The sequence below is a fragment of the Pocillopora verrucosa genome, chromosome 7, assembly GCF_036669915.1.
Source record: "Pocillopora verrucosa isolate sample1 chromosome 7, ASM3666991v2, whole genome shotgun sequence".
Classification (NCBI taxonomy): domain Eukaryota; kingdom Metazoa; phylum Cnidaria; class Anthozoa; order Scleractinia; family Pocilloporidae; genus Pocillopora; species Pocillopora verrucosa.
In genome coordinates, this window is record NC_089318.1 from 20,407,460 (window position 1) to 20,420,663 (window position 13,204).

The 13,204-nt window shown below is 42.3% G+C and overlaps 1 protein-coding gene across 1 annotated transcript; it reads right to left on the reverse strand.

Annotated features, from left to right (window-relative positions):
• Positions 1–3,783: 3,783 nt before the first annotated feature.
• LOC131781815 (uncharacterized) lies at positions 3,784–5,915 on the reverse strand. Its single transcript, XM_059098533.2, has one exon. It carries the CDS (start codon positions 5,742–5,744, stop codon positions 4,296–4,298), a length of 1,449 nt encoding a protein of 482 aa, XP_058954516.2. The 5' UTR covers positions 5,745–5,915; the 3' UTR covers positions 3,784–4,295.
• Between the last annotated feature and the right edge of the window lie 7,289 nt (positions 5,916–13,204).

A 13,204-nucleotide genomic window follows, 5' to 3' on the forward strand; every position in this document is an offset into this window, starting at 1 on the left:
ATGAGGAATCTAACACGCGTCTTGCATACTGCTCGGAAACAGAATTATTTTTTTGTCCCACGCTCGTGAAAAGACGAAAGACATCCTTCTCTATTTCTTTACCAAGCTCAAAACTTACATCTCTCTTATTTTATAATATATTAATATTTATATAGCGCCGATATCAATATTGCTATTTTCATCAGTGCTTAAAAATAAAAATATTTCAAAACTACTTAGACTATATAAATCGTAAAAAAACCCGCGTAAAACCTAATAAAAACGAGATTAAAAAGCACATAAAATCACAAAAAGCTTTCTGAAATAAAAATGTATTGAGTGTCTTTTAATAAGATGCTAATGAAGGGCTACTCCTAATCGCATAGGGCAATAAATTCCATGGTTGAGGAGCAGCAGCAGCAAAAGATCGATCTCCTAACGTTGTTAAAGTCTTGAATTTCACAGGGTTTAGAAGCATTTCATCACAATCGGAGCGTAACTTGTATTTACATGCTTCTTAAAGACTATTTAGTTCTGGAAGATAAAATGGCGCTGAGCCATTGATAGCCCTATACGTTAACAATTTATATTACAAACATGACGCTATCGACATTGTTGATCCTAGCAGAATGCACGACGCGTGTCATATAAACTTCGCAATAGACCTCGCTCACCTTAGTCTCTGTGGCTCAGTGGTAGAGCATCATAGCGCTGAATCCAAAGAACTTGTGACAAGACGAAAAACATCTTTCTCTTTATCTGAGTATTCAGTCACTCTTTCTCCGACAGGCTTACCGCTGACTTTCACTGACAATATGGAGTGGTTGATCGTATGCGATACAACCGTAGCAGAATTCATCGTGAAACGTCCGCCTGTTCCTGTAGATACCAAGCCACGAGTAGTAACATTAAAAGACAAACCTTTCACCGCTTCTTTGGTTTCTGAAAGCGCAGTCATCAGACTTCGTGGCCTCGAAAAGGAGATTCAAGACGACATCGGAGAGAGTGGCATCGCTAAACTTCATATTGCAGACGAGCTTCTGCGGGCTGCACTCGTTTTGTCACATTCGTTATCTGTAGGAATACATTTCGGCTTCCCTTGCAATATCAATGAGGCGTTTCCAGAAACTGAAACGGATGGTTCCCTTGGGGCAATTGCACTTGGTAAAGTTATCAAAGCCCTTGGAAGGGAGGTGACATTAATTGCAAGTTACTATCACGTCAAATTAGTACGGGTACTTGTCGAAACATTATTGGGAAACAAAGCTTGTGTTGCGAAGTTGACACCGCAACAGACACATAGCTTTAGCGGAGTGAGAGCAGCTGCTCAAAGGTTGCTGTTTCACAATCCAGCGAATCAAACGATTCCAAAGTCTGACGTTTTGGTTGTTATAGAAGTGGTTGGTGGGACAGAAGAGGGCCGTTACATGACCATGAAAGCAATGGAACTTGTCCGATATTTGTAAAGTCAGTCCAGTGGACGAAGTTCTCATTCAAAGTAGCTATAATTATAAGTTAATGGGAAGTGTACTTACTAACCCTGTGCCAAGATATTCAGTCATGCTCCCAATCGTCATTTAAAAGGCAGAGCCCTTTTGATTCGAGTGTTTGAGACATATATGACATTGTAATGACTTTCAGGGAAATATATAAATGCCGTTTCTCGACTTACTTGCTTACTTAGGCACGTGGCTCTATGTGGAGCATAGGCTATCGGTGACCCCTCGCCATCGCACTCTGTTCTGGGCTAATCTTGCTGCTCGCGTCCAGTTTGTACGTTGCTGCTTGAGCTCTGCCCAGTGTCTCGCCTCCAGCTGTTGCGAGGCCGGCCTCTCTTCCTCTTTCCTTGCGGGTTCCAGGTCAGGGCTGGACGTGTGGTGCTGGATGCTGGCTTCCTGTGGGTGTGTCCGATCCAGCCCCATTTCCTCTTCAGAATTTGTTTTGCTACTGGTTCCTGTCCCGCTCGCTCCCACAGTTCTTCATTTGGGATCATCTCTGGCCATCGGATGTTGTAGATGCGCCGCAGATAGGTGTTGAAGAATGTCTGGATTTTCTGTAGCATTGTCTTTGTCGTCCTCCAAGTTTCGCATCCATAGAGCAAGACTGACTTCACATTGAAGTTGAAGATGCGAAGTTTGGTTCTTGTCCTGATCTCCTTGGACGACCAGATGTTCTTGAGCATGGCAAAAGCTGCTCTGGCCTTGCCAATCCTGGCTGTGACATCTCTCTCCGTGCCCCCCTGTTGGTCGACTGCACTCCCAAGGTAGATGAAGGAATCCACTTCCCTGATGGGCTCTCCACCTACTGTTAGTGGTGTGTTGGCAGTGGTGTTAATCTTCATCAGCTCTGTTTTCTTCTTGCTGATCTTGAGCCCTGTCCCAGCTGATATGATCTCCAGGCAGGTGGTCCTGTCTTGCATCTGTCGGTGGTTGTGTGACAGGAGCACCATGTCATCTGCCTGTTGTGGTGGTCTTCATGATCTTGTCGATGACCAGAAGGAAGAGAAATGGTGACAGCAGGCGCCCTTGCTGGACTCCAGTCTTGACCTCAAAGCTTTCTGACAGCTGGCAGGCGTGAGCGATCTTGCAGCTCATGTCATGGTAGGTACAGCGGATGAGGGCGATGATCTTCTCCGGGACTCCGTAGTGCCCCAGCAGCTTCCATATCGTCTCTCTGTCCACACTGTCGAAGGCCTTCTCATAGTCTATGAAGCTGATGTAGAGGGGGGGAGTGCCACTCCAGCGACTGCTCCACTATGATGCGTAGACTGGCGATCTGGTCCGCACATGATCTATTTCTGCGGAAGCCAGCCTGCTGGTCTCGGAGCTTCGGGTCGACTGCCTCTTTCATCCTCTCCAATAGAACTCTGTTGAGCTCTTTGCCTGGCACTGACAGGAACATGATCCCTCGGTAGTTGTTGCAGTCCCTGAGGTCTCCTTTCTTGGGCAGCTTGATCACGATACCTTCTTTCCACTGAGCCGGTACCTCTTCCTTCTTCCAGATCTTGCTGAAGAGGCTGTGTAGCATGTTGGTCGCCGTTTCCATGTCTGCTTTAATGGCCTCTGCTGGTATCTTGTCCGGTCCTGCTGCTTTCCCATTTCTCAGTGTCATGATGGCCTTCTTGATCTCTGCTTTTGTGGGCTTGTCGCAGCTGATGGGTAGTTCTGTCTCTGCTGGTGGGATGTCGGGTGGTGTTTCAGGGGCGGGACGGTTCAGCAGTTCCCTGAAGTGCTCTGCCCATCGCTTCAGCTGTTCCTCGGTTGTCGTCAGTGGGTCTCCATCTTTATCCTTTACTGGCTTGTCTGTCTGCTGGAATTTGTCCGACAGCTTCTTGGCTACCAGGTATGGGTCTTTGAGGTTCCCCTGTCCGGCTGCTTCCTCTGCCTGACTGGCCAGGTTTTCGATGTAATTCCTTTTGTCCTTCCTATGCTCCTCTTCACTTCTCCGTCTGCTGTTCTATATTCTATCTGTGCCTTTACCTTGGCTGCTCTTGTTCGGCTTGTGTTCAGGTCAGTTTTCCTCTTTTTCCTTGCTTTTAGCTTCTGGATGGTGTCAGAAAAGAGCCATTCCTTGTGTTGGGTCGCCCTCTTGCCCAGACCTTCTTCACACGTACTGTGCCAGAGTTTCTTGCTGTCCTCCCATTGTGTCTCGATGTCTGTCTCCCTGCCTTCTGTCAGTTCCTGTAGTAGCTGGAATCTGTTGGAAAGGCTGACCTGGATGCTGTTCGTGTGTCTTTATTCCTGAGCAGTCCAACGTTGTACCTTCTTCGAGTGTTGTTTGTGTTGGCATACCTCTTCCGCCTCAGCCTCATTGTTGTCGTAACCAGATGGTGGTCTGATGACACGTCGGCACCTCTCATCACTCGCACATCTCGCCATGACCTCCTGAACTTCCGGCTGATGCAGATGTGATCAATCTGGTTTTCCCTTCTGTGGTCTGGGGATCTCCATGTGGCTTGTGTGGGAAGATGCTTCCTCCTATCACCAGCTGGTTCAAGGCGCACGGGTCTGCAAAGCGCTCACCATTCTCATTCATCTGTCCCAGTCCGTGTGTTTCCATGGTGCCCTCGTAGCCAGTGTTGTCTGTTCCGATCTTGGCATTGAAGTCTCCCGTCAGTATGGTCATGTCTTTGGCTCCTTCTTTGTCTATTACCGCCTGTAGTTGCTGGTAGAATGGGCAAAAGAATGATAAAAACAAACAGAGTTACTGTGATTCCACATGTTATATACTTAGTGTAGATATAATATCCTTTCGATCTTATAGTAACTAATTGTGATCTTTCTTCAATCTTCCTCAAGTTAAAAATCTCGTGATCTTTACTCGGTGCCACTATAGCAGCTTTCAGTATGGGCATCTTCTATTTCCATGATAGTAACCTCTTTGGCAATCTCAAGCTTTAAGTCAAGAAACTGGATCCTTTCTTGAAGAGGGACTAATTCAGTGTTAAATCCATTCGAGGAAGCGAGCTGAAAAGCCTCTTCGGCTGTTTCTTTGGCCAGTTGATATAATCTCTGACGATAGAATTGATCAGATCGAGTTTTCAAGAGCTGTACCTGTGTTCCCCTCGGTACACTCTCACCAAGTCTATGCTGAACAAAATCAAGGTGTTCTTTGGCTTCCTTAATATCACAGGGAGCGATTTCTTTTTCTTGGGTGCGCGCGGCATTTGAACTGCAGTCTAACAGCAGTGCTGCTAATCCGAGATGACAATACGTTTGGTTTTTTATCTGAACTCTCGGTCGTTCATCTCTTTGGCAGAAAGAGACAGCTTGCTCATAGTAATATTTTGCTTTATCCCGCGCGGCCTCTCGCGCCTGTGCATTTCTCAGGTCATCTGGGATAATGCTCATATACTTCAACCAAACGCATCCGTAGTTGTAATACAGCTCGGCCCAGTCTTCTGGCGAATCGTGATTTTGCAGAAGAAACTCGCTGCGTCGAAGAAACTCAAATAGCGGGGATAATTTCATCGAGTTTCTATTTGTGTAGTCTTCTACAAGTAAAAAATAGGCTCTTGCTGTTAAAATACTAGGATTTGTAACGTCGTAATTCTGTGTTTGTTCTGATTTTATGACTGAGGTAAACATAGACTTGCTCTTCTTAGACTCTTTCTGATAAGAAAAGGCCACTCCTCGCTCTATTTTTAAGGCCAACTCCATGTCCGGATTTTCCCCATCTGCAAAACGTGTAATAAAGGCAGTAACAAGACGCTCATGGTCAGCAAACTTTCCTTCGTCCTGCAGAATTTCAAGTCTTTTCAGGATTCTCTCGCACTCTTGTCCGTTTAGATATCCTTGTTTTTCGATCAAAGGCATTGGTGGGTCAACGCCGACAATGAAAGTATCGCACCAGTCAGTCTGTGAACAGTGTTGCGTTTTCCCAAAAGGTTGAAGTTGGCAGGCTACCAATTCCGCTGGTCGCTTGTGTTGGTCTAGAAGGCTGCTTTTTGTCTTTGGAGCAGAGTCTGATTGTACTTCACCCCTGTTGGCACCTTTTGTTTCCCGTCGAAGCAAAGTGTGCTCCCACTCAGGCTGCTGCCGTTTGGCGAGTGGTTGTTGGACTATGACTAAACTCTTGTTTTCAATCCTTAGTTTGAAATCTTTTGGTTCTGTGGCCATGTCAGAAACTGAGATTGAATTTTCAGAATATGTGTTTGCATCGTTACCACCCTCATATCTTCTTCGTTCCAGTTCCATAGGTAGGATTTCAAGGGTTTCGTTCGATGAAAACTGCTCTGTAGACTGCTTCTCATCACTACTCATCATGAATATATTCTTCCTGCTCTAGGGTTTGTAATGCCTCGCAGTTACACCAAATAAAACGCCAAACTTTTGTGACTTATTGACGGAAGATAGGGAACTTTGATTGAGTTGTTTACAATGACAGACAGGTTTGAATTCAAGCCAAAGTTTCTTTAATCTCATCGACGCAAGAAGGTCCTCGGCAGATTTATGTGATATTTCCCACGCAGCCACGCAGTAAACTGGAACAGAAGATCATCAATGTTTTTGCTAGAGTAAAGACGAGACAAAAATATGGGCTTTCTATACCGTTGTGGAACAACATGTAAGTGGCAAAAATAATAAAATATATGTGATTCCGAGAAAACAAATATAAGTACACTTACCAGTTCGAAAGCGAAAGACGCGATAACATGACGTAAATATTAGTATTTGCGGTAAAATTTCCGCACAGCCCAGTACTATTGTAAAACAAATCTGTTCTCCCAATGGCAATGTATTGTTTTCTTCATTGTTTTCCCTATCAAAGAACTGAATGCATAATGTATTATGGGGCTATGCGGAAATTGTACCGTAGTTTCTACTTCTAAGCAAATTGTTTTTTCTCGAGCGATTGTTTTCCAAGAAACATCGTTATAGTGTAATCTTCAGACCTGAAGTGGCACCTCCAAATCAACGAATCGTTCATGTTCGTGATATTAACAGTTTATGCAAATTTAAATTTATAAACAGACACATCAATCTTATAATTCAGCATTGAGCACAAGTCATGCACGTAATAAAGTATCCAAATTTGTCTTGTGTCCCCTTTGCCCTTTACTTCCTGTTTTGTTTACTTTGTCATGACTACAATCATTGACAATTGTCCAATCAGTATCCCACGTTAAAAACTTTGCGATCGTCGGAAAAGATTCTGTTACCTTAAAGGTGCAGGGAAATGATGGAGTGATATCTCAATTACTATAAAGTTTGGATATTACGCGCGATGTCATTGGTTGAAAGAGCGTGCTCTGCGAGAGTATAGAGCACAGCCTGCTGAGCTAAAGCTGTCACGCCATCTGCCAAATTATACCATGTCCGACTTTCTCCGGGACTTTTCCCTAGTTTTTTTTTCTTTAATTGAAAGTGAAATTTCAGAACAGGCAAGTCGGCAAATAGCAATAGACGAACCAAACAAAGGTTTGTAAACATACCAGGCGCCCTAACTGAAGTTAGTATAACGTGAGAAGGGACGAAAATCCTTTAAGAGTAAACGAAATGGGCAGTCCGAGTTTTGAAGGTTTTCACACTCAGTTAGATTGCAAGCTTACTTAAGGTAATAAAAATCAAACACAGCTAACGCTCGTGTAGCATATATAGTTTGGTGTTCAGAAACAAAACAGAACAAAACAGGAATGATGAAAAAGACAGCCAAACTGGCGTAACAGTTAAAACTGATACTTATCATGACGGTGTCATGCTGAGGTCCAACGCGGCTAGCTCATCATGGCGATCTCCGGTCATCATAGTCAAGTAAGCCTCAGATATTATGTCGGCCGCCCTTCGAGAGAACAACTAAGAGCTTGCTCTTATATTCTTTCCGAGGCGTTGAGTGGAAGGCCACATCAGTGACTGCAGTCGAGTTTTAAGACGCTGTCATCCCGAGCAATCCTCATATTCCGGTAAATTCGGCTGTCGTTCTTTCATAAAACACCCGCCTAAACGGTTCATTTTCTCATTGTCATGGGAAAAAAAAGTTGCGTGTTTTTATGAGCCACAATTCGGCCGGATTTCATTAAACATTTCACTTTCAGAATCTGTATAAGAGACTTAAAGGCTTCAGACGAAAGAATTAAATTCGACTTGCTGAACTATTAAGTTTGTAAACTATTGCAGAATGTGAACTTTGATGGCCTGACATTTTTGACAGCTTTATTCTTTTACAGCGAATTAGATTATTTGAACCATTCTAACAGAGATTCTGATTGGCTTATTGTATCGTGTTTTACGAGAGTATAGAGCATGCTGACGACACTGTTGTTCGCTTTGGAAATAAAGTTTGTTTTGAAAATTGAAAGTAATATGTGGAGAATTTAACGGATTCTTTATTATAAAACAAGTAGAGAAGCCTTGACTTTGCTCTGTTCTGTTGTAAAGCACGCAGGAAGCGGCGAGAGCACTCAGGAAGTGAGGAGAAACACCTGATTACGTTTAGTGTTTCTCCCTACACTTCGTTCGTGCTCTAGTCGCTTCCTGCGTGCTTTACAACAGAACAGAGTACAGACAAGGCTTCTCCATTTGTTAACTATCGCTCTAAGGGATTAGAAATGTTGAAATGTTTCCAATTTTCTGAATTCAAGCAACTGCTGGATTTTTCCTAGTTTCAGTTTCTAAATTTAAATGAAATTTTGGATACGTTTCAGAAGTGTAAAGTAAATTTTTCAAATTTCTAACGATGGATTTAGAAATAATCGCACGATTTTGAATGATTCCATGGACGTAACTTTAAACTCCCTGTTTCATGATCGGCACCAGATTTTGATAAAGCGCTGTGGGGTGGATCTCACGAGTTAAACTTCTCAGTTTGCCTTTTCAGCAAAAGGAAGAAGACTCAAAATCTAACTTGATTTCTACTCGTAGCTTGGGAAACATAGAGCGATTATTAATTTGGTGAGTTCATCTGAGTAAAAAAGAATAAGGGAGATGGTACGTTTTGAGCTCGGTAAAGAAATAGAGGAAGATGTTTCTCGTCTTGTTACGAGCGTGGGACAAGGAAACGATTCAGAGTCCCCATGAGGAGTTGAACACGCGTCCCGTATACTGCAAGAACTCAGAATTTTTTCTTTGTTCTATGCTCGAGAAAAGACAAAAACATCTATCTCTATTTTTTTACCGAGCTCAAAACTTACCATCTGTCATATTCTATTTTACAAATATGACGCTACCAACATTGCTGATCTTAGCAGTTTGCTGGACGCGTGTCATATAGACTTCGTAATAGACCTCACTCACCGCAGTTGCTGTTGCTCAGTGGTAGAGCATCGGAGCACGAAATCCGAAGATCTGATGTTCGATTCCTCATTGGAACTCAGAATTTTTTCTTTGTCCCACGCTCGTGACAAGACGAAAAACATCTTTCTCTTTATCTGAGTGCTTCACTCTCTCTTCAACAGGCTTGCCGCTGACCTTGACTGACAATATAGAGCGGTTGATCGTATGTGATACAAACGTAGCAGAATTCAGGGTTAAACATCCGCCTGTTCATGTAGATACCAAGCCACGAGTAGTAACATTAAAAGACAAACCTTTTACTACTTCTTTGGTTTCTGAAAGCGCAGTCATCAGGTTTCGTGGTCTCGAAAGAGAGAGATTCGAGACGACATCGGAGAAAGGGGCATCGCTGAACTTCACATTGCAGACGAGCTTCTGCGGGCTGCACTGGTTTTGTCACATTCCTCGTCTGTAGGAATAAATTTCGGTTTCCCTTGCAATACCAATGAGGAGTTTCCAGATGAAATGGATGTTCCCCTTGGGACAATTGCGCTTGGTAAAGCTCTCAAAGCCCTTGGAAAGGAGATGACATTTATTGCAAGTTACTATCATGTCTAATTAGTACAGGTATTTGTCGAAACATTTTTGGGAAACAAAGGTTGTGTTGTTGAGTTCACGTCACAGCGGACACATGGCTCTGGTGGAGTGAGAGCAGCTGCTGAAAGGTTGCTGTTCCACAATCCAGCGAATCAAACGGGTTCAAAGTTTGACGTTTTGGTTGCTATAGGAGCAGTAGTAGGACAGAAGAGGGCCGTTACATGACCATGAAAGCAAGGGACTTGTGCGATATTTGTAAAGTCAGTCCAGTGGACGAAGTTCTTATTCAAGGTAGCTATAATTATAAGTTAATGGGAAGTGTACTTACTAACCCTGTCCCAAGATATTCAGTCATGCTACCAATCGTCAGTTAAAAGGTGGAGCCCTTTTGATTTGAGTGTTTGAGACATATATGATATTGTAATGACTTTCAGGGGAAATATGTAAATGCCGTTTCTTGACTAATAAATGTTAATTTGCTGGAGAATTTCAAACTTATCAAAAGAAGTTAGTCTGACTATAAATCGATTTCGAAGGGTTTATTCGATAAAATTTATCTCCACACGCTTTAATTATCAAAACAAAAGAATGTTATAACATGAGGACCTCACTCAGAGCACCCTTTTTTTATTCATTAATCATAAAATGTCTCATAACGGTGACGTACAAGGTACTTTATATGGACCTCATTCCTCTCTTTTAGCGAAAAAGTCAGTTGGTGATGCTGGTAACGAGATCGGAATGGGAAAGGTCCACCAAAGGGTCGTCATTGGCATTGCAAATGGACGACACATCGCTGATACGGTTGCTACTGACCATTTGATCACCTCGGGTGTTTCCAATTGGGGTGGGTCGGCGTTAGTGGCAGCTCTGGCCATCTTAAATCAGTGCCCAGTGCACTTACCACACGCCAGATGAGGAACTGTGCCTGATACACTTATTGTTACCGAAGTCTTGAAAACGGTGGAAATGGTAATGCCTTTAATAAAGTCTTCTCTTTGCGCACCGAATTCATCCTCGATATTAGCTAACTTTAGGCTCTACAATAATTGTGGAACTCAAACATCGGAGGCGTAAGGGTGTGACTCAGGATACGAGAGAATAAGAAAAGAATTGATAACATTAAAAATTGGAAATTTACATTTATCTATAATTGTTTTCTTTTTCAGGAAGAGGACCAACTGAAGTGTATCGTTGGGCTCGGGGTATGTGACGGTATATTACAAAAGAGAGAGATGTCTGTGGATGGGCAACCATTTCATCTCGTCCACAAAGAAAAATTGCAAAGACTGTGGACTATAGCCACTTTGCCAATAGTGATTACCGAGCAAGACGCGGCCAGACGATGAAGTGTACCCTTCACTTTATTCTTGTGCACATTGCATCGCAGAAAAGAGAGACAAAAAATTGTTGAAACTGGGCTAGAAGGACAATCTCAGTAATTTGTGTGATTCAAACTCGTCAAATCGTCTCAAAGGCTTCCGTTCACTATAACGGTAACTGATTTGAAGGTATCTACTGCCAATATAACTTAAGAGCTTTTTGAAGACCCATATTTTTACTTATAACTATTGAAAAGCAACCTTTGAATGAAATACTTCAACGTAGTGATGAACTTGTCTTTTCACCTCCCCAACTAGGATCACCTTCGTTTTGTGCTGTGAGTGCACGCAGACGCACACCAGGATTGCATCTAGAACAATAAAGATCAAGAACATTATAATATTCATCGCTTTCAATGCGTTTATCACGTTATTACTGGAGCTAGTCATGGTTTTCGCAGAGCTGTTTGGTATTTTTGGAGCGCACTGAAAATCTTTTCCACTTGAGCAGTAGTCTGTGGAGAAAAACACGGTTTGATATATAGCTCTGAAGGAATTGATTATTTTCTCAAATATCCACCTAACGTGATACAGAAAAAAATATTTTTTCTGTGTGTCATCTTAATAGTGTGCCCTATGCCACATTTCAACAATGTTGTTACATGCACGCCTTTCTTTCGTGTAATATGGGAAGACATTCGATCATCGTTTCTACAGATAGTTCTATTGAAAAACCTCATCGCTGTATGATAGTTGACAGGGTATTTTTAGTGACTTCTCCAGACATCTTGGTTAAGGATCGCCTTGTAGCTCAGGACAAATAGGATTCATTTGTTAATCATCTATTATGCTTCTAAGGAAAATGTGTTTTATATCGTATATGCTTTATAAGCTAGTGTCTCTCAAATTCACCTATATGGCGGCCACAGCAAAATAAATTCATTTGTGCCATAGATTCCATCTCATTTGAGTGAATTTAACTCCAGTTTTCTCTTAAGAGATTCAAGTAAACATAAATTTAAAGCCGAGGACATTTGGTACGATAACGTCTGTTTTAAAAATGCGATGCACCGGAGTTGGAAAAACCTGACCAGTATGATAGCTGAGATGGTACTTGCAATATGTAAATGCAACTCTCGTTGGGCGGAATGGAACTCAGTGGATTCGCAAAATGAGTCTGAGAGGTTAGAAATGCTAGCGAATGACTTGACTTGTAATCCATTCTGCGAGAGCTACAGAGGAGAGCACTTGACGAGGTAGTATAGATACGCAGGTCGTCGTAGACAAAACTCAAATTATAACATAGCGCGCGTGCTTGCCCCATATAAGTCCTATTGAGCCGCTACGAACAAAATCTTTATTTACGCACGCCCGTGCGTAAATAAGATGACGTGAGCAATGCAATGTTCGCAACTCTTCTGCTGCAGCCATAACTGTTCGTCAAAATAACAGTGTGGTGGTTGCCTAGGAGAAAACTGCAAGTTTCCTGCAGTCTGTCTTCTCCAATTGTTCCGTGCACGGTAGCGTAAACATTATTTTGAACAATCAAAACCCTTGATAACTTCGGGTCTTTGACTTTTAAAACATTTTTTAGTGTCACTTGAGTTCATTTGGCTTTGATTTTCTCCATTTTCCCCGTAGATTTTGTGCTTTTCATTCACTGTTATCGCTTAACTGGCTTAAATGGCCTCGCTCAAACCAAGGTATAAAATGCGGCGTGTTTTTGATCAGCCAATAGGGACGTTTACTTTTTTTTCCTTGTGCGTTGTAGGAATTTTGCTCTCTATCGCGATAAAAGGCTTCTTCGCGCAGATCCTTGTTGTCGCTCTGTTATAAAAGAATTTGCTCATGCTTTTAGCTGTGCGTATATCGAGTTATGGATGCACTTGCATCTCTTGCTCTCGACTGCGCCTCGAGCTACTCTTACGCATTTTTCGTGCTCTCCAAACTTCCAGCGTGCATCCATAACTCGATATACGCACGCTAAGCATGAGCAAATTCTTAGGTTTCAGGAGATACACTAAGGACTCTTCAGATCTTTGTGATTTTGTTTGTGAGTAAAACAGCCCAAAACAGTCCAAAACGGCAGATAACAGGGATGTATAGGGAATTAAATGATGTATCGGAGGGTAAATTTGTGAGAAACAAGGGAATTGATTAAGTTAATAATAATAATGATGACCAAGATAATAAAATCAACGATGATAGTAATAGAAGTGATAAGGAAAACAGAAAAAGGCTCCCGCAATTTGCACATCACACTTTCTCTCACTTATTATTAAAATGTTGTGTTGTTTGTAATGCGCATTGAATTTTTTTTATAGAAAATGCGCAATATATATATTAAATATTATAATTATTATTATCATGATAATTAACTTTGTTTTGTGTAAATTGTATCTATTGTGACCCAAACCGTATTATTCTGTGAAGTAGAAATTAGTCACCATCAAAGCGATCGATTGGTGTTGTCAGGCAGCACTTTCTCTCCTATTGCGTGACAAAGCCAAACAACGGCTGTAAACGAGGCTGCGGAGAAACGGAAGCACCACTCATACATATTCACTCTTCCTTGAGTGCTTTATCATACCAGGG